We start from the raw sequence: 24,107 nt of genomic DNA on the forward strand, positions 1-24,107 counted from the left end.
TTTATACTTTATAGTATAAGAAGTTATAAATAAATAAATAAATAAATAAAAATATTAAAATAGTGCCATTCCTTAAAAAGTGAGTTTAAGTACGCGTAACTGCCCGTACTCTGCAAGCTAAACAGTGAATACCAGCCAATTGTTTAAGGATTTCATGAATAATTGTATAAAAAATACTCGAGTGAGAAGAACATCGTTGAGTATCATTTTGTGATCTGATCGAGGGAAAAAATCTACGAGGAGTGAACGGATAGCACAGAGTGTCGAGCAAGCACAACGCGACAGAACAAGTGACTCAAAACATAAATAAAATACTGGACGAAAAGTTTAATTACTGGGAAGAAAAATTCGATAATCTCAAAGCTGAAGTGCAAAATCAAGGAAAAAGACTGTATGTTTTAGAAAAACAAGCAAGACTAAGGAATATTGTCTTCTTTGATTGAAACGGAAATATCATATTCAAACTTGGAAAAAAACCTTAGCCAGTTTCATAGAACGTAACTTATCTATTAAACTGAATTCTACAGACATTCAGGAGGCTAAGAGATTAGGTAAGAAAGGAGAAATCCTCGACCAATTATTGTGACATTTGTTACTTTGGGTTTAAAAATAGAGATATATACAAAAACAGAAGAAAACTGAATGATACTCCATACTATTTAAAAGAGGATTATCCACAAAGCATTTTGGAAAAAAGGAAGGAACTACAAGAACAGGTACAGGAAGAGCGAGAGAAGGACAACCAACACTGTATTCATCAAGTGTGATAAAGTGATAGTAATAACTAAGAACAAGAATACAAAAAATACCAATAAAAGAATACTTTCTGCTTCACCCGAAACCCCCTGTTTTCATTCCCTCCCTCAAGATGAGAAAAAGATTCAAGCAAGCAAGAAGAACAAAACACAAGCTCCGATACAAAGATCATCTAGTCTATCGGAGGGTATCTTGAAACAGGGCATGCTCAACTTCCTCACTACAAACAATTCTAACAACGCACTGATTAAGCAGAACAACCAAAACAAGAATATATAGACACTACCACCCCCCTTCCACAAGAAAACAAGCAAAATACACAAGAAAAACATCTTCCAATACGGTTGGTCCCCGTGGAAGATTATGACCAAAACCCTCCAAGGAATCAAAAAAACCTTCAAAAGAAATTCTACATATTGACCTACAATGTCAGATCACCCGTCACATGAACATTTAATAGAAGTAAACGAAGCATTGAAAGAATTTAAATATGACATCATAGGACTATCGGAAACAAGACGTAAGATTGCGTAATCCAGAGAAGATTGGCTATCCTTGGAGGAGGCCTTTACCCGAGGAGGGGTTCTTGCAAGTGGGAAATAATGCCTAATATTATTCAACAGATACATTATTTATTAGATAAGCATTGCATTAATTTTTTGTTTTTATGTCACTTGTAAGAAATAAAAGGCTTATTTATTTATTTATTTATTTATTTATTTATTTATTTATTCGACGATATATGGCGTTGCTCTTACCGGTGTAGTATTATCATGTATATTTTATATATTTTTAAATAGTATTACTATCTGATTGGATTCTTCTTTTTCGGGCTTAGTACTTATGTTTCGTGTTCTTTTTTTGGACGTTGTTGAGTTGTTACTCTAATCAATATGTTTACGCATCAACTCCTCTTTCGTAAAGTCGGGGAAGACGCAGACAGCGCGGCGAGGGAGGGGCGGCAAACCGGCGGGACGGTGATAGCTCCGCGACGCCGCGACACGTACGTCTACGGGCACGAAACTTGCGATGGCCGAGCGACGGCGGCAGCGGCGCGACGGCGATGTATACAAAAGCATTGCACAGTATGGGGACGGGCACGAAACGGGCGATGGCGGAGCGGGGCGATCGAGCGATGTACGGGCGATGATGGGGCGACGGCGACGCGGAAGCGACGAGAACAAACTAGTTTGGTTTCGTCGCTTGCGCGGGTACACAGTGTTGTGTTCAATTATTATTTTAGTAATGGAAATTGATGATGAGGAATTTATAATTTAACAAAGAATTTAAAATTTCATTGAATGACACCTTAGCACGTAATAAAGCGTAGAAAATTCTCCCCAATTGCGTCTTCGTTGATTTTTTGGATGAACACCATCTTTAACTAATAATAATTCCCTCATCAGGGGACTAGGCTCCAATAGTTGTTTTCGACGTAAGCTCATGATTCGCACAATACTGTATGAGCGCGACTGCTCGCCAGCTTGTTTCGTGCCCGCGCGAGATATCGCTGCCTGCCCGCCGCGTCGCGTCGCATCGCTCAGCCATCGCAAGTTTCGTGCCCGTAGACTACGACACACAACCACCTTCACTTCCAGCTACAAGACGCGCTATATTATTATGTACCTACAATATTACTTTCACATTAAAAACCTTAAAATAATTTAATAGTATTTCATAATTTAACGGCAGACTTCACAAACCACCTAAGAAATCACAAAGGAGATACAATCTGAAAATTCACAATCAAGAACAGTGTGTATAAATATAAAGTTAGGCATTTATTTTCTTGTTTTTATGTATTGCTTAATGTTATGTGTAAAAATCTGAAAGTACTTACAATTTAGTCGTTTGTGATAAGAACATATTTGTTTAGGGTTTATAGGGCTTGTAAATACATACAAGACATATAGTATGTTTAAGATAATTTGATTCCAAGTTCTTGATTTTTTATAAACCTTACAATTTACTTTAAATATTAAATTTAAATTATTTCCTAATATTTATGTTTAAAAAATATATAATGTAATTTGTTATTAATATATATTTGTTAGCTTAGGTCAGTGATAATATAAGTTAGGTTATTTTTCTTAACTTGCTTTATTAGTTAGGTTACTTTTTTAATTGTTCTAAAAATCAGGAAGTACTGACAGTTAGAAAAATGTACTTTTTCCAAAGAAAAAGTACATTTTTTTTAGCTCAGGTTAGTATCTATGACACATTTCGTTTATTTTATATAGTTCAAAGATCAGGTTGACACGTCTTATAGTTATTAAACTATAATAAAGTTAAACTGTGTAATAATCTGTAAGTATTTATAATTTAGTTTTATGATAAGTACATGTTAGCCAAACAACGTTGTGTTACTAGGTACTACTTATTGTAAGAATGCCTCGAAAAAGATCCAACCTCTCCCAGTGCAGCAGGATCGTCAGGATATAGAACTAAAAACCGGAATTAAAATAGAAGCCAAACTTATTGGTCAAACATGATTTTATAGAACACTGTGATAAAATAATAAGAAAAGTAAATGTTTGAAATAAATAAATCGTATATAAAAGTGTATTTTGGAAATATGCAGATATATAATATACAATGTTAAATACATACACAAACTATAAAATCACTACAGTGCCAATGTAAACTCCTCGAAGCGGGCATTCAATTTCTATTTCCTTATTTATACTTGTCTTTCTTTTGTAATTTAAATTTACACTTATTATTTTACATTCTGTTTCTTTCATTGCAATTTTTCTTTAGCTTTTCATTGCATTGCCTAATTCTTTTTATTTATCTTATTACATTACATTTTCCAAAATTTGCCTTTTTATTACCTCATATAGGCTGTGAAATATCAAAACCCAGTATCTGCATAAAACTAAATTTTACAGGAGAGCCGAAAAACAATTTCATATCTTTGACAGCGTGCCGTTTCAATAATATTAGTCGTACCTTCTTGAGAGTGATTGCAAAATTTGAGGTACATAACAGGCTTTATAAAAAAGTAGATTTCATGCGTCTGTCACAAAAGATGTACGTAGAGGAGCAGTTACTAATAAAAAGATTGTTCTCTTAGATCAAACTTTTTGAGTGTGACAATTTCAAAACCTAGTAAGATCACTTACTTTGTTTTCATCTAGTTCTAAAATACGATGAGTGGGGATAAACGCAAATTAATAGACTTAGTAAGATCACTTGCTTTGTTTTCATTTAGGTCTGAATTTACTGAGTAGGAACTAAATGCAATTTTATAGACATAGTAAGAAAAAACAGAATAAAACAACATAAATATGGGCAGAAATAAGCAGTTTTAATGAAAAAGAAAAAAAACACATAATCGGAAACCAAACACTATTTGTTCACAGTAAAAAATCAAAAAATAATCACTCAAAATATTTGAAAACAGTTAAATAAAAATAAATTATTCGGTTATTAATAATTGTCCACTAGAAACTAAATTAACTGGATTATTATTAATCGGTACACTTTGCCAAAACTTCTGTTCATTGGCATAAGCTAAATCAAGTTGTTACTATGCTTTCCTTTTTACTTTCATTAATGCCTCTTGGAATATTTTTTAAGGTTGGCATGATCAAGGGATTGTGTTTTTTAATAAGAAAATCCAACTCGGAATACGGAGATTCAAAATCATTCCTATAATCCTAATTCCTCAATCGAAGTCGTCGTGGCCTAAAGGATAAGACGTCCGGTGCATTCGTGTGTAGCGATGCAACAGTGTTCGAATCCCGCAGGCGGGTACCAATTTTTCTAATGAAATATGTACTCAACAAATGTTCACGATTGACTTCCACGGTGAAGCAATAACATCGTGTAATAAAAATCAAACCCGCAAAATTATAATTTGCGTAATAACTGGTGGTAGGACCTCTTGGGAGTCCACAAGGGTAGGTACTACCACCCCGCCTATTTCCGCCGTGAAGCAGTAATGCGTTTCGGTTCGAAGGGTGGGGTAGCCGTTGTCACTATACTGGGACCTTAGAACTTATATCTCAAGGTGGGTGGCGCATTTACGTTATAGATGTCTATGGGCTCCAGTAACCACTTAACACCAGGTGGGCTGTGAGCTCGTCCACCCATCTAAGCAATAAAAAAAAAATAAAAAAAAATATAAAACATATTACGGCACCCATTTACAAATATTACTTCAACCAAAGAACTAAGCAACAAATTATTAATGGGAACAAGGTCATCATTGCGTCGCGGTATGCGTTTCTTTTTTAGCCACTCATACGATTTTTGGAATTCGATAACTTCAATATGCGATCTGCAACCCAAAATTACATTCTTATAGTCTTCAAAATCGTACACAGCATCTTTTGTTTTTAATCTGCCTCTCCATATTGCCATGAACTCCATCAGCTGACATACGTGTGTGATCTTTAGTTAGGTAGGTATTACAAAGTCAAACTTTCTAAATTGAAAAACTCAGAGATTATTATAGTAACAAGTGATGTAAAGAGGATACAATTTTTATTTTGAGCTGTGCAATTATCACATCACAATATCAAATGATTCAAATCTCTTTCTTTTTCGATCATTGCTGCAATTGCATTAACAATGTCATGAGCATCTCGTCCAGAATAGGCTTCATGCCATAGAATACAAATATTATTAACATTAGTTTTCTTTCTGATTGGTGCAAATGTCAAGTTGAAAGTTATCATTCTACTCAAGAAAAACGATTCTTTGACTTTAGGCATGTCGGGTAACAACATAACTTTTTGTAAATCCATCGAATAGTATCTCACAGAGGAAGTATTTTCTAAGGAGGCATCTTCTTGATACTTTTGTATTGCTTTACTTGCTTTAGCTTTGTGATCCCCGTATGCAGTTTTAACATCCTCTGGAATATTTGCACCTTCATTTACTTTATGTGTCCTAGTAGGTTGCAATTTTGGAAAACAAAAAACCTTGACAATAATAAAACACACTGAAGCGTACTTACATTTCACCATGTTGTTCTTTTAAAGCATTCAAGATCAATTTCGACCTATAAAACTGATTTTTACTCATTTTATAGACAAAAACACGAACGACGTGCAACGATTTTCTCACTTACTAAAGTTTCACGGGAGTTTTGACGTTTATTTCAACAATTTCATTGACTTAGTATCTGCATGAACCATTTTAAATCCAAGTAACTAAAGGGTGATTTTTTAATAGCTATAGGAAATGATTTTAAAAAAACACATAAAATTCAGAAAAAATCATGAAATCTTTATTTGAATCGATAGTACGGTCCGTATAATTTAATGTTTGAATATTATTTCATGAAAATGTTGACCACGGCTGCGCCTCAAACGGTCCATCCGCTTGACCAATTTTGGCATACTCTTTCCAACATTTCGGCTGGTATCTCACGAATAAATGCTTCAATGTTGTCTTCCCATGCGTTGATCGAAGCGAGCTTGTCAGCATAGACATGAACCTTAACATAGCCCCACAAAAAATAGTTAAATTAAACTGTTAAATCGCACGATCTAGGCGACCAATTAACCGGTCCCAAACGTGAAATAAAAAAGTGGATCTTCCGTCAACTTTTCAAGAGCCCATTCACCAAAAATTCTGCGTTGTGGTATGTCTTTCGGCTGCAATTCTTGCACCAGCTGTATTTTGAAAGGCTTCACATCTAAATCCTTTCACAAAATTTTCCACGTTGTTGAGTAACAGAGGCCCAATTGCTGCGAACGTCGCCGAATCGATAATTGATGGTCATCGCTAACACTGGCCGATACAGCTGCGGTATTTTCTTCAGTTTGCACTGTACGTAAGCGTGATGGTAGTTTAATGTCCAACAATGTAAATTTAATGCGAAATTTAGTCACAATAGCCCGAATAGCCGCTTCAGGGGGTCGATTAAACTGACCATAAAATGGAAGAATCACGCGAGATGAACTTTCTTAACAGAGCTCGCATTTGGTAATAACATTTAATGAATTGTAAGCGTTGTTCGTTTGTAAGACGATTCATGGTTAAATTATATACCAAACTGAAGATGTTTGACAATAACACAAAACACGAAACATGCGTGAGCTTTCAAAATCAGTGTTGCCAAAAAGAAAATAGCTAAAAAATCACCCTTTACAAGCACTTATTAGGTTTTTAAAATGGTTGATGTTATATACTATGTTCTAATCTTGTAATTTTTGCATTTTGAAAACCTTTACTGTAGATACTAGGTTTCCGACTTTGTGTAACTTCGTTTTTTACAAATTTTTGGGGGTTTTTGTCTACAAGATGGTCTTCTACAATGGTCTACAAGGGGTCGAAAAATGCAAAAACACACTTTTTTTAAATTTGTCAGATACTAGGTTTTGAAATTGGACAGCCGATATGATTATCATAATATCTTTATCTATTCCAATGTTAACATTAGAATAGATAAAGATATTATGATAATCACCGCTTAAGTATTGTAAGTAAAATGGAAATATTGAAGATATGAGGTAATAAAAAGGCAAATTTTGGAAAATGTAATGTAATAAGATATATAAAAAGAATTAGGCAATGCAATGAAAAGCTAAAGAAAAATTGCAATGAAAGAAACAGAATGTAAAATAATAAGTGTAAATTTAAAATACAATAGAAAGACAAGTATAAACAAGGAAATAGAAATTGAATTATAAAAGAGGAAATTTCCGATAAAAAAGTCCCAGCTCTCGGAATTCTCTTTCTTTGGTTATTTATGACGTTTTTTAATAAAATTCACATTACTACACGAGTTGAAAAGAAATACCGTCACCCTCGGACAGTAATTCCGAAAATGGCGAATCGATATTAATTAAACCAGCACTGCCGTACTAAAGGGGAAAATCAAAGGGAATTTTCTCTCACATTAGGCGAAGGAATCTTACACTCCGATCTCTCGCACGCTCTTGCCAATCAATAGCTCAGGTCACGACGACTTGGGCTTCGAATCCATCTCAAGACACCTGAAGTCAACGTCGGAACGGTACCCCCTACTTCATTATGGAGTTTCGTCATGAAAATCGCCTAATCGTGGTCACCGCTGACTACTCCTCTACCCCGGCTCACGCAGGAGCTAGTCACCGTCGATACCCTAAACACGTCCTTACGGATCCATCCGATCATTAGACGCCTGCACCTTTAGCATTAAGAACAGGCATAAGAGCCCCGATGCCCGCACTCGTCAAACTCGCCATAAAGTTCGAGGTGCGCCCTAACCCATACATCAATCAGCCCGCTGAGCTTCTCGCCGCGTCTCCTTAGCAGTAGTAGATGCATGAAGCAGCTGCCCTTGAGCTGTTAAGTCTCACCCTCGCTTGTACAAAGGACATTCGAGGTGCTCGCTTCGGTAAAGTTACTCGACTGACAGGACCGAGACGGTACCTAGGCGATCGAAGATCTTCAGTTTACTCAATAGGACTAGTAAACCTGCCTGCTTACATGCTACTTTCATAATATACTGCTTAACATTAAGCTATCGAGTAGCAAAAAAAAGAAATACCTACACTCTGAGCAGTTGGAGCACAGTGGCGTGAATCAACACTGTTTTATTTTTTAATGTTTATTGAGTGCTTATCCCAGTTGCGACGACACGGAACCCTGTCCATCGACAGCCACGACTGCTATGCCAAGACTAGGATTTGTATCCAAGTTTCCTACAGTGGATGAGATTGAGAAATACGAAAAAAAAGTTTTTTTTTTGTTAATGAAATTATTTTATTATTGAATCATTGGTCATTCGTCAGTTAAATTCTAGCCCGGATCCAGGAGTTGAAGGATGTGACTCTGGCGAAGCCGGCAGGGTGGCCTCTCTGGCAACCTTGAGCTGATCCGAACGATGTGATACCGATCTGGAAAGTACAAGAAACAAATGGGAAATGTAGTGAGTCATAAAAGGTAGCATTTAGCCTAATAAATAAGCAAACAGAGAATCTATAGGCAACCAGTTAAAGCAGTAAAATTAAACAAAAATACTGTACTGACCAGTTGACGGCTTCCGCCGCTGCCGATGGTGAGAGGGCCGCCGGAGTCTCCGCTGCAGGTGCTGCGACCGTTAGAGCCGTCAACACAGAGGGTGGAGGCAATGATCACATTGTTTCCAAACGTGCGGGCGCAGACGGCGTTGGTAATGACCTGGAGGCTCACTTGGCGTTTTTGTTGGTTGTTGGCTCCCGAAGCAGCTGGAATGGTCAATGAATTTTATCAGCACTCTCTCATGGCGCCTTCTAGTCGCGGAGTCAACGCAGAATACAAAATGAGAGCATTAACTATTTGTTTTTTTTTTCAGTAATGATAAATACTAACCATCGGAGGTCCTTCCGAAGCCGGCAGCCCAGGCCCAAGTACCAGCAAAGTTGTTGCTTCCACTGGCTAGGTTGATGCGCTGGATGTTGTCTGTAATGAGGTGAAGTAGACAGAATCACATTAGAGGTGTAGGAACTCTAAAATGATTGATTATAATTAAACAAATAATGGTACTGACTGGTGAAGCCAACATGGTTGTGGTTGATGATGGCGACGTCGTTGTGGAGGGTGTCCATGTTGTAGCTGCCGTGCATCTGGACATTGGAGGTGGTGACCCTGGTGCCTCCGGAGAAGATGTTAGCTGTGCCAAGAGCGAGGGTGAACTGACGAGCCTGGGCTCTCCTGGTCCTCCAGCAATGAGCGGCGGTCACGGAGCGGGTGTTGGTCAGTAAGGAAGCTCCGCAGATGGAAGTTCTGCCATTCGTCAGTGCGATCACAAGTCCAGCCTACGATATGAGAAAAATAAGAAAAATCTGTTAGAGAAGTGCGCTAACAGCCGGAGAGTCCCAGCAGGAGGGTACACGTCACCGACTCTCCTCTGGACTAACACAGTTATGGATCCGGCGATAGACACGTGGACACAGCGCACTGAGTATCTCGCCAGATCTTCTCAGTGGGACGCGATTCCGATCCGGTGATAGACTCTATGAAGCACTGCTCTTGCTGTTACTGTTGTCAGTGAATTCTATCAGCTTAAGTCTGTGAGCTCACCCACCCGTCCGCGGGAAGTTGGAACAGCCCCTTAGGCTACCGGTGATTAGGTAGAAAAATAGTAATAATAACAATTAAATGACTAATATGCTATATTTCGATCAAAATTTTAATGAAAGTTTGAAATCGGTAGGATTAGGGTGTATTGGATAGCAGTAGGTACTTACAAGATGGGGGTGAGCACCAGCGTTGGCGGCAGAACCACCCACAATCCTGGTACCGTCGAAGTCAGCGGCTTCCTCGGCGCGTCTAAGACTCTCGGCCCGGGGGATACCGATCTTGATGTGGTAGTCGAGTTCGATGGGCTCTTCTGCCACGACCACGGCCGCCAACGCCATCAATACTGCTGCGAAGACCTTCATGACTACTACCAGTTACAGGTTCCCTCGAGTAGAATGCTGTCAGTCATTGCTTCAGTGTCTTTTATACTTGAAACAATAGTATCTTATCTGATCTAAAGTATCATTTTAAACATGGAATTAATGAATTTGACAGGTAAATGATGATAAAATTAACTTGCGAAAATAATCCCACTGCTCATAAAATCATCATAGATAGTAAATTGACGAGACCTTGTTTGTGTGTCAACAATATACCAACGGGCGGGCCCCGCGTGTCGGGTGAATTACGGCTCTTACCGAATGTTTCAAGATTTATTCATGATCCAGTTGTTAAAGTATGTTTATTGGGACACTAAGTTTATGTCTCTGTAAGTAGAGGGTCGGGCACCGTCGACCGGCCCATGGGTGCCTCTCGGTAGTCGCTCGGCAGTCGCTCAACAGTCGCTATGCGGTCGCGTGGCAGTCGCTCAACAGTCGCTATGCGGTCGCTTGGCAGTCGCTCGGCGTGGCAGCCTTCGGTGGAGGGCGACTGCACTGTTCTTAATTTAGTCCACTAAATGCTATGCTTTATAAGTGGCAACTTAAAGCAGATTGTATCTCCTAGCACCCTAACACATTTAAACTTATATGTGATTTATTATTAGTCTACCAAAAGTGTGGGCTGTGTCCTTTACGCATATTGCTCCATAGATTCGAAGGCGCTTCTCGACCCAAAAACTATTTAATTATTATTAATATAATGTTTATATATAAATGGTAATATCACTTATATTATTTAAAATGATTATAAATTTAATTAATTTAATAATTAATATTCATTTTAATATTAATTTATAAAAAAATGAAAGTAATTCAATTAAAATAATTAATAATGAAGTTATTTATTAATTGAATTATTTCATACTTATATTGTTATATCGGTGTAGTAATGCTGTTTCCTTAACTAAGAGTAGTTAAAGTTGACTGTTTCCGTAATGTTAAAATGATTAAGTGTTACAAGTTCAACGCATGTAAACAATTATTTAGGACGGTATTCAAAGCCTTCTTGAACAAACAACCCCCACTGTTCTACTGCGAGTATAAACACGCGTGGCCATGGTCGCGCCACACAACCCCACCAAAATCACAGCGGTGCTCTTCAAAAGGGGTCGCCTTCCGGATACCACTTCGAGCAGCCCACTCCGTAAAAGGCGCGTCAACACCTCCGCCTTTCGCCCCATCACTCTATCGGCCAGCCCATACCAAAGGCCAAATATCTAGGCGTCACCCTCGACAGAGGGATAACGTTCCGTACCCATAAAAACGATACACGATACAGGATGCCTCTATCCGATGATTTGCCAGCGAAGTGAATTGTTCCTTCGTAATAAGGTGACACTCTACAGAACTTGCATACGCCCCATCATGACCTATGCAAGTGTAGTGTTCGCTCACGCGGCCAACACTAATTTGAAGCCCCTTCAAGTTATTCAATCTTGTGTCTGCAGGATAGCCGTCGGGGCATCGTGGTTCGTAATCGTGTACGTGGATCTTTTTTTTATGATTGAAGGATTACTGGTGGCCCGGAGGCCTTTCCAGTTTTACCAGGACAGGTGGACGAGCAAAGGCTCAGCCACGAGGGGTAGGATTTGCTAACAGCTACCCGAGCGCCTCCGAAGGAGACCTAACAGCTGCTGTAGCTGCTTCGCGAATGAATCTACTACCGGATCGGAATCGCGACCCGCTGAGAAGATCCGGCGAGAAAATGGGTTAGGTTGCACGGTGAACTCTTTGTCGAGTTCGACGAGTACGGTTACCGAGGTCCCTAAGCCTGCTCCTAGTGTTAGAGCTGAAGGCGTCTAATGCAAAGGTTATTGGATCTGATGGATCCGTAAGGACGTGTCTAGGGCGTCGACGGTGACTGGCTCCTGCGTGATCAAGATTCGGGGAGTAGTCAGCGGCGGCAACGATAAGGCGATTATCATGACGCATAGCCTTATCGAAGTACCGTTCCGATGCCGACTTCATGTATTTCTGGATAGATTCGAGGCCCAGGTCGTCGTGTAGGTCAACGTTCCTCACGAACCAAGGAGCTCCAACGGCTAACCTGCAAAAGCGGGATTGTAGAGATTGGAGGGTGTCTATGTGTGTGCGGGCTGCGTGAGCGAACATCACACTCGCGTAAGTCATGACGGGCCTTATGCAAGTTTTGTAAAGTGTCACCTTGTTCCGAAGGGACATTTTACTCCGTTTACAGATGTAGGATAGAGTCTACCGAGAATAAACGCGGCACGGTCACGGACTGATTTTATATGCGGGCGGAATGTCATCGATGCATCCAGGGTAACGCCCAGGTACTTGACCTTCCTGGCCCAGGGTATGGGTTGTCTAAAGAGAGTCATCGGGGGTGTGAGACTCCTCCTCCTAATCCGGGAGGAAATCCGTGTGGAGCTTCCCCTCTGAAATAGCACCGCAGTACTTTTCGCTGGGTTGATGTCTATGCGCCATTTTCGGAACCAATGTCCTAGGGCTAGGGCTGCGCTCTGAAGCTTCTTCGCGATTAGGGACTTGCTAAATAGGAGGAGTGAGAGGACAGAGCTTTGCGGGACTCCATATGTGAGAGGTCGCGGGGAAGAGCGGGTTCCCTCGACTCGATATCGAAAAGAGCGGTTCGACAAGAAGTCCCGTATGATGAGCACGAGACTATCCGGCACGCCCATGTTGAATAGTTTGAAAATCAAACCGTTGTGTTACTCCCGTGTATAACGGTTTTGGTCGATTAAGCCCCACAAGAATGTGAGGCGGGAACGTGGATCTCCAGGAGATATGGACCTAGAGTCCATTAGTAAGGATATTCAGTCGGCATCAGTGTGCTATTTCGGGAAAAGGGCGCGACACGAAAACCCTCATGTCGTGTAAGCCGGTAACTACACTCCCGATCCTGCTCTGAACACGACATTTCGGTTCCTCCCGATTCGACAAAGATTTGTATTTGATTAAAACAATTTATTATTAAATTAGCACGTAGGATGACAAGTACAGGAAAACTGATAGCAGCGCCTGGGTTTTCCAAACTGTTATCGGTGGCCGGTGGATTATGATCGTTAGTGTTACGCGCGCAGATTGTATCTGACGGCTTAATAATATTTATTATTCTGTAATCGCTGCCTGTCGCTCGGAATTGCATTCTTAAACGCGCCACTGCCATTAATACGTTTATTGGTACCTAGTTGGTATCCTGCACTGTTTTTTACCCTGCTCATCAATTAAGTCACCTGCTTTTTAGTTCTTTAGCCATATCTTCATTAATTGTTAGATACTTTGCTGTACGAGCAGTGACTCGAAGAAAGTGAAATGAACTTGATTTATCTGAAATTGATTATAGAATGAAACGAGATGAAATGTTGATGTTCATTGCGACGAAATAATGTTCGAGTAAAGTGAGGGGCGCTTACTGAGACTTCAATGCACTTTTAATAACCGATAAGACGTCCCGACCGATGCCCCAGGTCGGTGCCTGAGCTCCACGTGGCGGTGGTCGTCCGAGATCACTATACTCCGTGAGGAGTGAATGAGGGCGCGCCGCCGGAGCGCTCGCCACCGTCGTCACCGCCTACGCGAAGCTTCTTTCGCGGAGGAAGATACAAGATGGTTCGCAGGAAGTTGGAAACGTGGGCAACCTCGGCGCCCTAGCGACTCTAGCCTCGGCAGCTGCGGGACATTGTGTCAGCGCTGTTTCCGCGGGGAGAGGGTGATTTCGAGCCCCCCCAGATGGATGGAACGTGGAACTAGCCGCCTTCTCTATCCCCTATCTCCGGGGCGGAGGTCGTGCCACTGTGTCCAGGATACGAAGACAGGCAGACTGGCCCTGTTAAGGAAGGACGGGCGTCCCGCGGCCTCAGCCGCGGGGTACCACCCCATCGGTTTGCTGGACGAAGCCGGCAAAATACTCGAGCGTATCGCAGTGGCCCGCATTGTACCAGTACATGGCCGAGACGGGTCCCGATCTCTCGGCGGGGCAGCACGGCTTTCGGAAGGGCCGTGAAACCCGTCACGAGGTCGTATTATTCGCTGACGATACATCCTTATTGTTTAAAACTAAACAACAATTGGAAGATTATGACGATGTGAATGATGCTATCTCGCGCGGGGTACATTGGTTTAGTGTTAATAATCTGTTATTAAATAACAAAAAAACAAAATGTATAAAATTTACCACACCTAATGTTAGACAAGTAGACACTAATATTACTGTAAGTGGAGAGACACTGGAGCTTGTGGATTCGACAGTTTTTCTTGGTATAACAGTTGATTCCAAGCTGCAGTGGGGTCCTCACATATGCAAGTTAGCGAGTAGACTTAGTTCTGCAGCGTTTGCGGTAAAAAAAAAAACGAACGTATACTAATGAAGATACGGCACGTCTAGTTTATTTCAGTTATTTTCATAGTGTTATGTCCTATGGCATTTTGCTATGGGGCAATGCTGCCGATGTCGAAACGATTTTCATCCTGCAGAAGAGGGCTATTCGTGCTATTTATAATATGCACCCGAGGGAATCCTTGAGGGACAAGTTTAAGGAAATCAAAATTCTAACTTTAGCGTCCCAATACATTTTTGAAAATTTATTGTAAGTGCATAAAAACATTGAAGAATTCCCCAGAGTCTGCGATTTGGACAATGTGAACACTAGGAACAAACATAGGCTGGCGTTACCAGCGGCTCGAATTAAGAAAATAAGCAACTCTTTTAGGGGGCTGGGTGTACAACTTTTCAACAAGATCTATGGGCTCCAGTAACCACTTAACACCAGGTGGGCTGTGAGCTCGTCCACCCATCTAAGCAACAACAAAAAAAAGCTTTTTATACTTTAAATTGTTTTATATTTATGTATTAAACTAACACACTGTAAAAGTAATAAATGTTATTTGCAATAGATTTTTTTTTATTTTTAATTGTAACAGTATTTATGGCCAGACTAAGTATATATGTAATCTAAATCTCGGAAACGGCTCCAACGATTTTCATAAAATTTAGTATACAGGGGATTTCGGGGGCGATAAATCGATCTAGCTACGATTTATTTTCAGAAAATGTTGTTTTGTTCGTGTTTTCAATAATCAACTCTTCCCGACATCTATTGGCGAATAATAATACTATTTTTCTTAACTGAGGTCAACTAACCGCCTTAAAGACGCAACAAGACGAATAAAAAAACCATCATCATCATCATTTAGTATCATCATCTAGTATCATCATCATCATCTAGTAATTATATTAACCATGAAGCAGTCTTTTTAAATAGCCTCTCACCTACAGAACCCAATCCCGTCAAATTTAACCGTCCAACAAGTTTCCAGCGGCCATGACAAGAGGGTTCTCATGTCGTGCCACCTTTTCAAAGTGACGCAATGATGCCGATTGTAGATACTTACTGACCGAGTCAAATTCCAGGTCATCATGGAGATCCACGTTCCTCAGAAACCATGGTTTTTTTATTTATTTGTTATTGCTTAGATGGGGGACGAACGTGAGCTGTGAAGAGGGCTGTGAAGCCCACCTGATGTTAAGTGGTTACTGGAGCCCATAGACATCTACAACGTAAATGCGCCACGCACCTTGAGATATATTATTAGTTCTAAGGTCTCAGTATAGTTACAACGGCTTGTAGTGGAGGCAAAATAAAAGAGAACTGTTCAAGTCGACAATTCGTGTAATAATGTCGTAATTTAGTGTGTGCACTTACAAATAGAAGGTTAGGCGAGCAGGACACTACACCTCCACACTTTTTAAAAAAAAAAAGTCATCATTGCATGATTATTAATTATTGTTTTTACTTAAACTAAATTACACAAAATATTATTAAACCTCATACTTTACTTACAAAAATCCAATAAAACAATATTTTAACCATTGGCTCCTTCGTATGTCTATTGGAATGCTTTTGAATCTGACAACTTTTACATTTCTTTACGTATTCTGATACTTCATTGGTCATTCCTGGCCAATAATAATACTTCCTAATATTATTTAACATTCTGTTTGCCCCCGCGTGGCCACTCGCGGGTAACAGGTGGAAGTCATTTAGGATCACAGTCTTTGTGTCTTTATCAGTAATTCTTGTCACATTTTTAATGACAATTAACTTGGGAAAACCTTTCAAATGGCTCATTTCCTTTACAAAATTGTTTACAAATCGTTCACAGCGCTTGCTTTTAATTATTACGAGCTCGTTTATTTTGATTTGCTTGCAAAAACGTTGTAATTCTCTCGTTAACAGACTTACGGTAGACAACGATTGAGAAGTTATAAAAATTGCTGATTTTTCAGGCACGAATTTGCAGTTACCACTATCACTGGTAAAATGTTTGAATTTTTCTATTTGTTTTAATGTATTTTTATTACAAAATAGAATCAATTCAACGCCGTCAATTGGTCGTTTGAGGATTTCCACTACTTTAGGGTGATCAGGCCTTGGAGTAGAGGATACCTCCGTAGTCATGTTATTGTTGTCAATACGTAACTACGATATACATACGACACACAATACGTACAGGATACTACATGCTGTTGAATTTCCTTTAAACTGTTGGATGTTATAGGTATCCGGCTCAATGCATCTGCAGCTGCGTTGTGCCGTCCTGGGACATAGCTGATCTCAAAATCGTACTCCTCGAGATATAATCTAAACTTAGTTAAACGGCTTGAAGGATCGGTCATATTAAATAAGTAAATCAATGGCTTATGGTGAGTTTCTATATAAAACTTTTTCCCATATAAATAAGGTCTAAATTGTCGAACTGTCAATAATAGCAAGTAGTTCTAACTCAATCACAGGGTACCGCGTCTCAGCTGGTTTCAAGTTTCAATTAATTTAGTGTGTGCAGTTACAAATATAAGGTTAGGCGAGCTACACACTACAGGCTGCCCCACCCTTCAAACCGAAACGCACTACTGCTTCACGGCAGAAATAGGCAGGGCGGTGGTACCCACCCGCGCGGACTCACAAGAGATCCTACCACCACATGGTGCTCCGACGGCTATCCTGCAAAATCGGGATTGAATAACCTGAAGGGGTTTCAAATGGGTGCGGGCTGCATGAGCGAACACTACGCTTGCATACGTCACGACGGGGCGTATATGGCTGGCCAAAGAGAGTGATGGGGCTGACGGAGGAGGTGTTAACGCACCTATTAGGGAGTGGGATGCTCGAAGTGTTATTCGGAAGGTGACCCCTTTTGAAGAGCACCGCTGTGCTTTTAGTGGGGTTGGTGTCAACTGAAATTTTACTTATTACGTTGTCTCTGTAAAGTGTGCCCGCTAAAGAATTGCATACTTGGAGTATTTCATTGTTCAAAATCTTATCTGTGGAGCGATGCGACAGCGCCGATGTTCAAATCCAACGGGCAGGTACCTTCCTACCAGGCATATTGCTAAACACTTACGTCCTTGGTACGTGTTCACGAATGACTCGCCCAGTGAATATTGTCATGAAACAATATCAAACTCGCAATAGTCCATTTATGTATGTACCTCACAGCTGACGGCAGAGCGGAGTAGGCAGCGTGTTGAGCCCGCTCGGGCGCTGGGCGCTGGGCGCTGGGCTGGGCACCACAACATGGAATTTAAGACATCGTTATCAAGTACGCACCTAATTACTTAAAGTAATTTGTCATTTAGTCGATACGTCGCGATATCTGGCGATAGGAATATTTTGATAAGCGGGGACAGCTCCGATAGCGATCGTGTGTGATCGATCACTGATGGAGAACCTATAAATAAACATCAGTGAGTAGCGCGCGCGGGCTGGCTCGCCGCTGCTCGACACGCACGCTCCTCGTCAAAATTCATCAACTTTATCAATGCGAGGATCTATTAAAGGACTACTGAGACACATTTTTCAGGAGGGTTAGAACAGATGATACGGAGTACCTGCAGCACATTCGGTCTTCGCGAAGACAGACTTCAGCTCAGCAGAGGTCCAGCGACAAGACCTCCGCGTCATTCGGAAGTACGCCTGCAAGACTCTTTGATGACGACGCTGGCGCGACAGTCAGCTCCGTATCCAAGACGACTGGTGGGACTCAGGTATACACACTTTATCTGGGGGAAGTGATGAGCACCATCCACATTAAGCAAGCACTCAAATGAATTGGGAAGGAATACTGTCTCATATTATTTTCTCTTTCTTTATTATATTATATACCTACTTCATGATGACCACTGAACATCTGATTTAAATATCCGTGTATAAAACTCTCTCTTTCTGAATAAAAGCCATAAAATAATTATGTGTACAGCAGAGAGCGCTGTTGAAGAACATCTCATTCGTTGCAGATGTTGCCCTCCCAGTCTGGTGACCCAACACGCTGAACGCGGCTGGTGAGCGTGGCAGCACCGACGTCCGGGTGCTGCAGCATTACTCGCAGCAGAGGTCCACGCTCACAGGGAGGTAATGTGCACTCAGGCACTAGTGTGTCGGAGGGGTGGACTCGGCGCGTCTCTCCTGGTCGAGCCCGCCCTCCCACTGCACTCATACAGGGGCCCTCCTGTTGGGTAGTCATTACGCAAATTTTATTGCGATTACACAATGTTATTCTTTCCGAAAGAAGTCATTCTTGAACAAAAATTCAGTGCGAATTTCATTAGAATACCTGCGCGATTTGAAAACCGACACAGCCGCATCGCTCGCACGAGCTACGAGGACCGCAGCCGCCTCGTCACATCGTAATTTTATTTAGGGAGTGGCGAGTGAACAGAACGAAACAAAACGTCGATAGTCCAGCCGTGCAGCCGTGTGCGCAGACACACGCCCCCTCCCTGTACTAGCGATAGGATGCGCATTGCGTCATAACAATCTAAAAGTCCCACATGTCACTGTTGCACTGTGTGCATGCGGGGCGCAATGCGTGTACAGAAATGATTGTAGAACAGATAATGTGACGTGTGGTATCCCTGAGGCGAGTATTCGGTAGGCACACAGGCTCTGTTACAGGTTTGGGAGCGCCAGTCTGTCTGTCTGTCTGTCTATCTGTGTGAGTCGCTGGTTATTACTAGTAGAGGCCGCGACGATCGAACACATTAGCTGAAACAAGAATGTAACCGTTGTTGTTAGTTTGTGTTCTATTAAAGAAATTTTAGTTCTTATTTGCGTTTTTTTTTTGTTAAATTAGAAGCACCTTATTCACCCAAAACTAAAAAAGATATTTACAAACTGATCGTTTTTTTCCCTACGTATGCTGGGAGCCTTGCAATGCCAGCGTACCAGAGCCAGTAGGTGAGCTCACGGGGCTCTAACCTTGAGGACATTGCTAACACTGGCCCTAGCAAGAGCCGTGCTTCGCTGAATCTACCACCGGATCAGAATCGCGACCCACTGAGAAGATCCGGCAAGAAACTCAGTGGGCTGTGTCTATGGGATTTTGCCTACGAAACTACCGTTTGCCGACCTAACGGACATTGTTCTTTCTTGACTATAAAATTTTAATTCGAATTGGTATAATTATCCAATTAAAAAATACTTAGCCCTTTTCGCGGACTATACGGCTATCTACGTAGAGATTACTTAGCCGTGAGAGAAACCAAGTGGAGCAGATATTGTCAGTGCAAAATAGTTACTAATGAGAATTATCAAAATCGTTATCAGATAAAAGTAGTGGAATCAGTACCGATAATGCGTATAGGTATCACTTTTTTTGGTAAAATAATATTACTGTGTGGATTCCTAATTTTGTTTTATCGGCGGCTGATAAACGGACTTCGTACGCTATAGTGTGTGTCAGTCTCGGGTAAAGACCATAATGATTTATTTTTTTGAACGATACAAGTGTAACACAGACCTCCATTTTTTTTTTTTTTTATGATTGAAAGATTACTGGTGGCCCCAAGGCCTTGACAGAGGAGGTCTTCGTTACGTTTCTAATGCTAAGTCGCTGTCTCTTCTGTACGGACTCGTTAATACAATTCTGGAACGTTTTCAACTCAGACCAAAATTTAGCTTAGTAATAATGATAGAAAGAATCATAGATAAGACATAATAATAATAATAACCATAGAAACCGTCTACAACAACAAATGTGTCAAAACTTACATATTCGAGATTATATCTAAACTAGCGACGCGCTCTGGCTTCGCTTCGGGGTCTATAATTTATAATTGATTTTATTAAAATTTCTTTAGGATATTGTATAGCGAATTGTTTGTAGTACCTCTAAAGCGTGGCTCTCAAAATACTTTGTCAATACTGTGCCGTTCCCCTATTAACTTTTTTAAGCACACTCACTTCTCACTTCACAACTTTTAGAACATTTCAATTCAAATAACCTGCTTCATGATAAGCAACTCGGGTTTACCAGGGGACGTTCTACAACTGATGCAGGCGCTTATTTAATCAAAAATATATTTCAATCTCGGGAGGAGTCGCATGATTGTCTTGTAATTTTCTGTGACTTATCCAAAGCATTTGACTGTGTTGAACATGAAACATTGGTGAGGAAACTACATCACTACATCACTATGGTATTAGGGATGGTGCATTGGAACTTAATCACTACATCACTATGGTATTAGGGATGGTGCATTGGAACTTATTACTTCCTATTTATCAGGAAAGATACAAACAGTAGATGTAAAAGGTAATAGATCTTCAGGCACCCTGTTGAAAATGGGTGTACCTCAGGGTTCCATTTTGGGTCTTTTTTATTTCTAATATACCCAGTCTTACCATAAATACTGAGATAAAGGAAAAAAAAAATTCTATTGCAAATAACATTTATTACTTTTACAGTGTGTTAGTTTAATACATAAATATAAAACAATTTAAAGTATAAAAAGAATGAAAGAATTTACCGAATTTATAGAACCTACCCGTGCGGACTCACAAGAGATCCTACCTCCAATAATTACGCAAATTATAATTTTGCGAGTTTAATTAATTTTTATTACTGTTGTGTTAGCACGTATGGGGACAAGTGATACTCAAGACGGCCAGTGGCACACTAACATTTATTTCAAACATAACATATCCTCCCTTAACAATTCAAGACGTATAGGTACTAGAAACAATTCTACCTAGTCAGGTCATAAATTCTGTCACATGTTTAATGTAAAATAATTGAAACAAGTTTATTCATTATGTAACCATTCATATACCAAAATGAACTTAACAAAACATAGATTCTTATGACACTAAAGTTTATTCAAAATGACCTCCGTGATTTTGAATACAGGCCTTCAATCTGCGCGGCCAGTCGTCTATCGCAGCACGAACGAGGTCCATGTCAATATCGGCGGCTGCCTTAATCAAGGATGTCTTGAGTGACTGCAAATTGGGATGAGGCTTTAAGCACGCCTTTTCCTCCAAGTGTTGCCATATCTTGTAATCTAACGGATTCAAATCTGGACTGGAGGAGTCCTAACAGACCGAGGGCGACCACTTCTCGACCTGTCATCTACACTAGAGTCTTCATTGTATCGTTTGATGGTACGATAAACGAATCTTTTGGTTATATTCAAAATTTTCAGTATGTTAAAAATTTGAATTGGCGCGTAACCGCAACGATGCAACGCAATAACTGCAACACGGTCTTCTTTAAGCGTCCACTCCATATTTAAAAATGAGTAAAATTCTAAAAGTATACATTTTTATTTTCATGAACAATTCGAAATTCGAATTCAATAAACTTTTTTGTGGCCAGCATTCTAAAAGAAAAGTTTTTACTGTGTGACAATACTTATGACCTGACTAGTTATATAACTAAACAATTACATCCTATAACAAATTTAGTAAAACTGTCTATAATTAACCTTAGGACGGTTACGCTCGGAACACTGGGCGCCCTAATATTTTGAGGCTCCAAGCTCGCCTCCTCTGCCTCGAAGAACAGATCCCCTTCTTCAGACTCTTCAGACTGTGCGGGTCGACACATTCCTCGCGTGACAGTCACGTGGCTCGGTTCCGGCAACTCCCGATTCGGCTGATAATCACATGCACTAGAGATCGCTGTACGGCGGCTCTCCTCACTCGCACTCTCTCCGTCGTGTGTGTGAAGTCCGATGCCGCTACTATCTTCACAAGGCGATGACATCGACTCCGGCGCCGGACTTGCAGCGGTTGGAGCAATCGAACTGCTCAAGTCAACGTCCCAGGGTTGAGTGGCACCAGGTTAGTTTTGCACGAAAAGAGCTGCTCGGAGTGCCTTCTCAACTGCATTGAAGATTTAAAGTATTTTACAATATATACGGTTTTACCAATTCTTATATGTATCGTGGGACATAACGGTAACAGCTGACCCACTATTAATCTCAAAGTTTATTCTAATACATTCTACGCAAATGCACTTTTTCGTTGCATTTCCTACAAGTGTAGCTCGTAAAATGACACTCCGCGGCTTTGTGATTCGAATAACCACACACGGAACACTTCACATTTGCACTTTGCACACACTAGTCGGTGAACGTTTGCCTATTTTGTACAGCTCTGTAACGACAGCCTCGGTAGCAGCGCTTGCAGCAGCAGACGAGCGGGCGCTGCGTAAGCTCTCGGGATGAGATGAGGCGGGAGCGAGGGCGACCTCCATGTCCGAATCAGAGTCGGAAGCCGCGGATGGTCGCGCGGGTGGAACCGTGGCCACGGCGGACGCCGCAGAAGCTTTACTCGCCAGTATAGGCGACGCGGGAGCGGCAGGTACGATGGAGGCCGCAAGAGGGCTCGTGGCGTGATCAATCTTGAAGGCCAGAAACTCGGAAGTGAGCTTTGGGTAGCGAAGCCGGAAGAATTCCGCAAATACAGCATCCATGATGGCTGATTGCCCAGGTGGGGCTGCCCCGGGTCTTAAACACACTCGTTTTGCGGCGAGGCCCCAATTTCTCGGAACTTAGTGATTCGATTGAACACAGGTGGCGATGCGGCGCTATTACTGCAAGAAAAAGAAATAACAACAAAAAAAGGAAATAACAAAAAGAAACAAAACCAAAAAAATCCTTATGGTATTCGTTTCTGCTATAGTAGTCTAGTCAACAACCCTTTTTCGATCTTGTTGACTAGACTATAGAGGGGAATTGAGTCACCAGTATAGATGTGGTTTGTATGGGTCTTCGGCGGTGTGTGTGTTATGGAGAAAAGGTACCGGAGTAGGCGCCGTCGGTGTTCGGATAATAAATTAAATACGACAACTTGCACCATATTAAATGTTTATTACAACTAACACTTAATCCACACGAAAATACAACACAGTCTATATTATTATAATAATGAAGAATAGAAGGCTACGAGCGCAGAAGAAATTCAATTTATAGGTAGTACACAAAAGACACAGAAGACACGACAATACAGTTACGATAAACACAAGGAAAGCGCGTTATCACTAGTGAGGCAAAAGCTTCGAAAACAATACAACAGTAACTATATAATATTATGCAAAAACGAGGCGCGTTCAGTCTCGATGTAGGTTTGGACTGGGGGCGTGGCTAGCCGCGGTCAGCTGCGCAGGAGTGCTTTGTCGATCTACCCGCGACATCCCGTCCGAGCGCGCGTGTCCACAGCGCGAACGAACGGACGACCAGCTGATTGACGCGGCACGATCAATTGTCGTGTGTGTATGTCTGTTTTATATATAATGTAGTAATAATATATTAGTAGATATGTTATAAGAGGGAGGAGTCGGTGATAAGTATTAGTGGGATGGGTTCTGCCAGTGAACCCATACCTAAAAAATGCTAATCTGCTTGCGTACGCCTGGGTGTGTGGAACCAGGCTATTAGGCGCGCACCGACAAGTGCTTCATATACGTCCTCGCCATCACATTTCATTGGTGATGGGCCCACATATCTACATCTTTGTGGGTCGTCCCCTCCGGAAATGCTATGTTCTAGTACGAGTTCCGCACACTTCATTTACCTCGGGAACATAGTAGCTAAATATGAAGTCCGAAAGCGAGGCTTCGGCGCTATAACCGAATAAGCTGGCTCGGGGAGTTAACCCTTAAAAAAAAACTAAATTACATGGAAGCAAGACTTAAAGACAAATTACC

The 24,107-nt window shown here is 41.0% G+C and overlaps 1 protein-coding gene and 1 long non-coding RNA gene across 4 annotated transcripts; one reads left to right on the forward strand and one right to left on the reverse strand.

The window, feature by feature from the left end:
- Positions 1–8,435: 8,435 nt before the first annotated feature.
- LOC692357 (serine protease) lies at positions 8,436–17,732 on the reverse strand. 3 transcript variants are annotated; one of them, XM_062673523.1, is made up of 6 exons: positions 17,611–17,732; positions 9,927–10,187; positions 9,227–9,494; positions 9,049–9,138; positions 8,728–8,924; positions 8,436–8,594 (listed from the first exon to the last, which is right to left on the reverse strand). In XM_062673523.1, exons 2-6 carry the CDS (start codon positions 10,119–10,121, stop codon positions 8,490–8,492), a joined length of 855 nt encoding a protein of 284 aa, XP_062529507.1. In that variant the 5' UTR covers positions 10,122–10,187; positions 17,611–17,732; the 3' UTR covers positions 8,436–8,489.
- On the forward strand, positions 16,810–19,224 carry LOC134200532 (uncharacterized). Its single transcript, XR_009975493.1, has 3 exons — positions 16,810–16,824; positions 17,618–18,165; positions 18,415–19,224. It is a non-coding gene; the product is annotated as an uncharacterized LOC134200532 (long non-coding RNA).
- The last annotated feature ends 4,883 nt before the right edge of the window (positions 19,225–24,107 follow it).

The sequence above is a fragment of the Bombyx mori genome, chromosome 18, assembly GCF_030269925.1.
Source record: "Bombyx mori chromosome 18, ASM3026992v2".
NCBI lineage: Eukaryota > Metazoa > Arthropoda > Insecta > Lepidoptera > Bombycidae > Bombyx > Bombyx mori.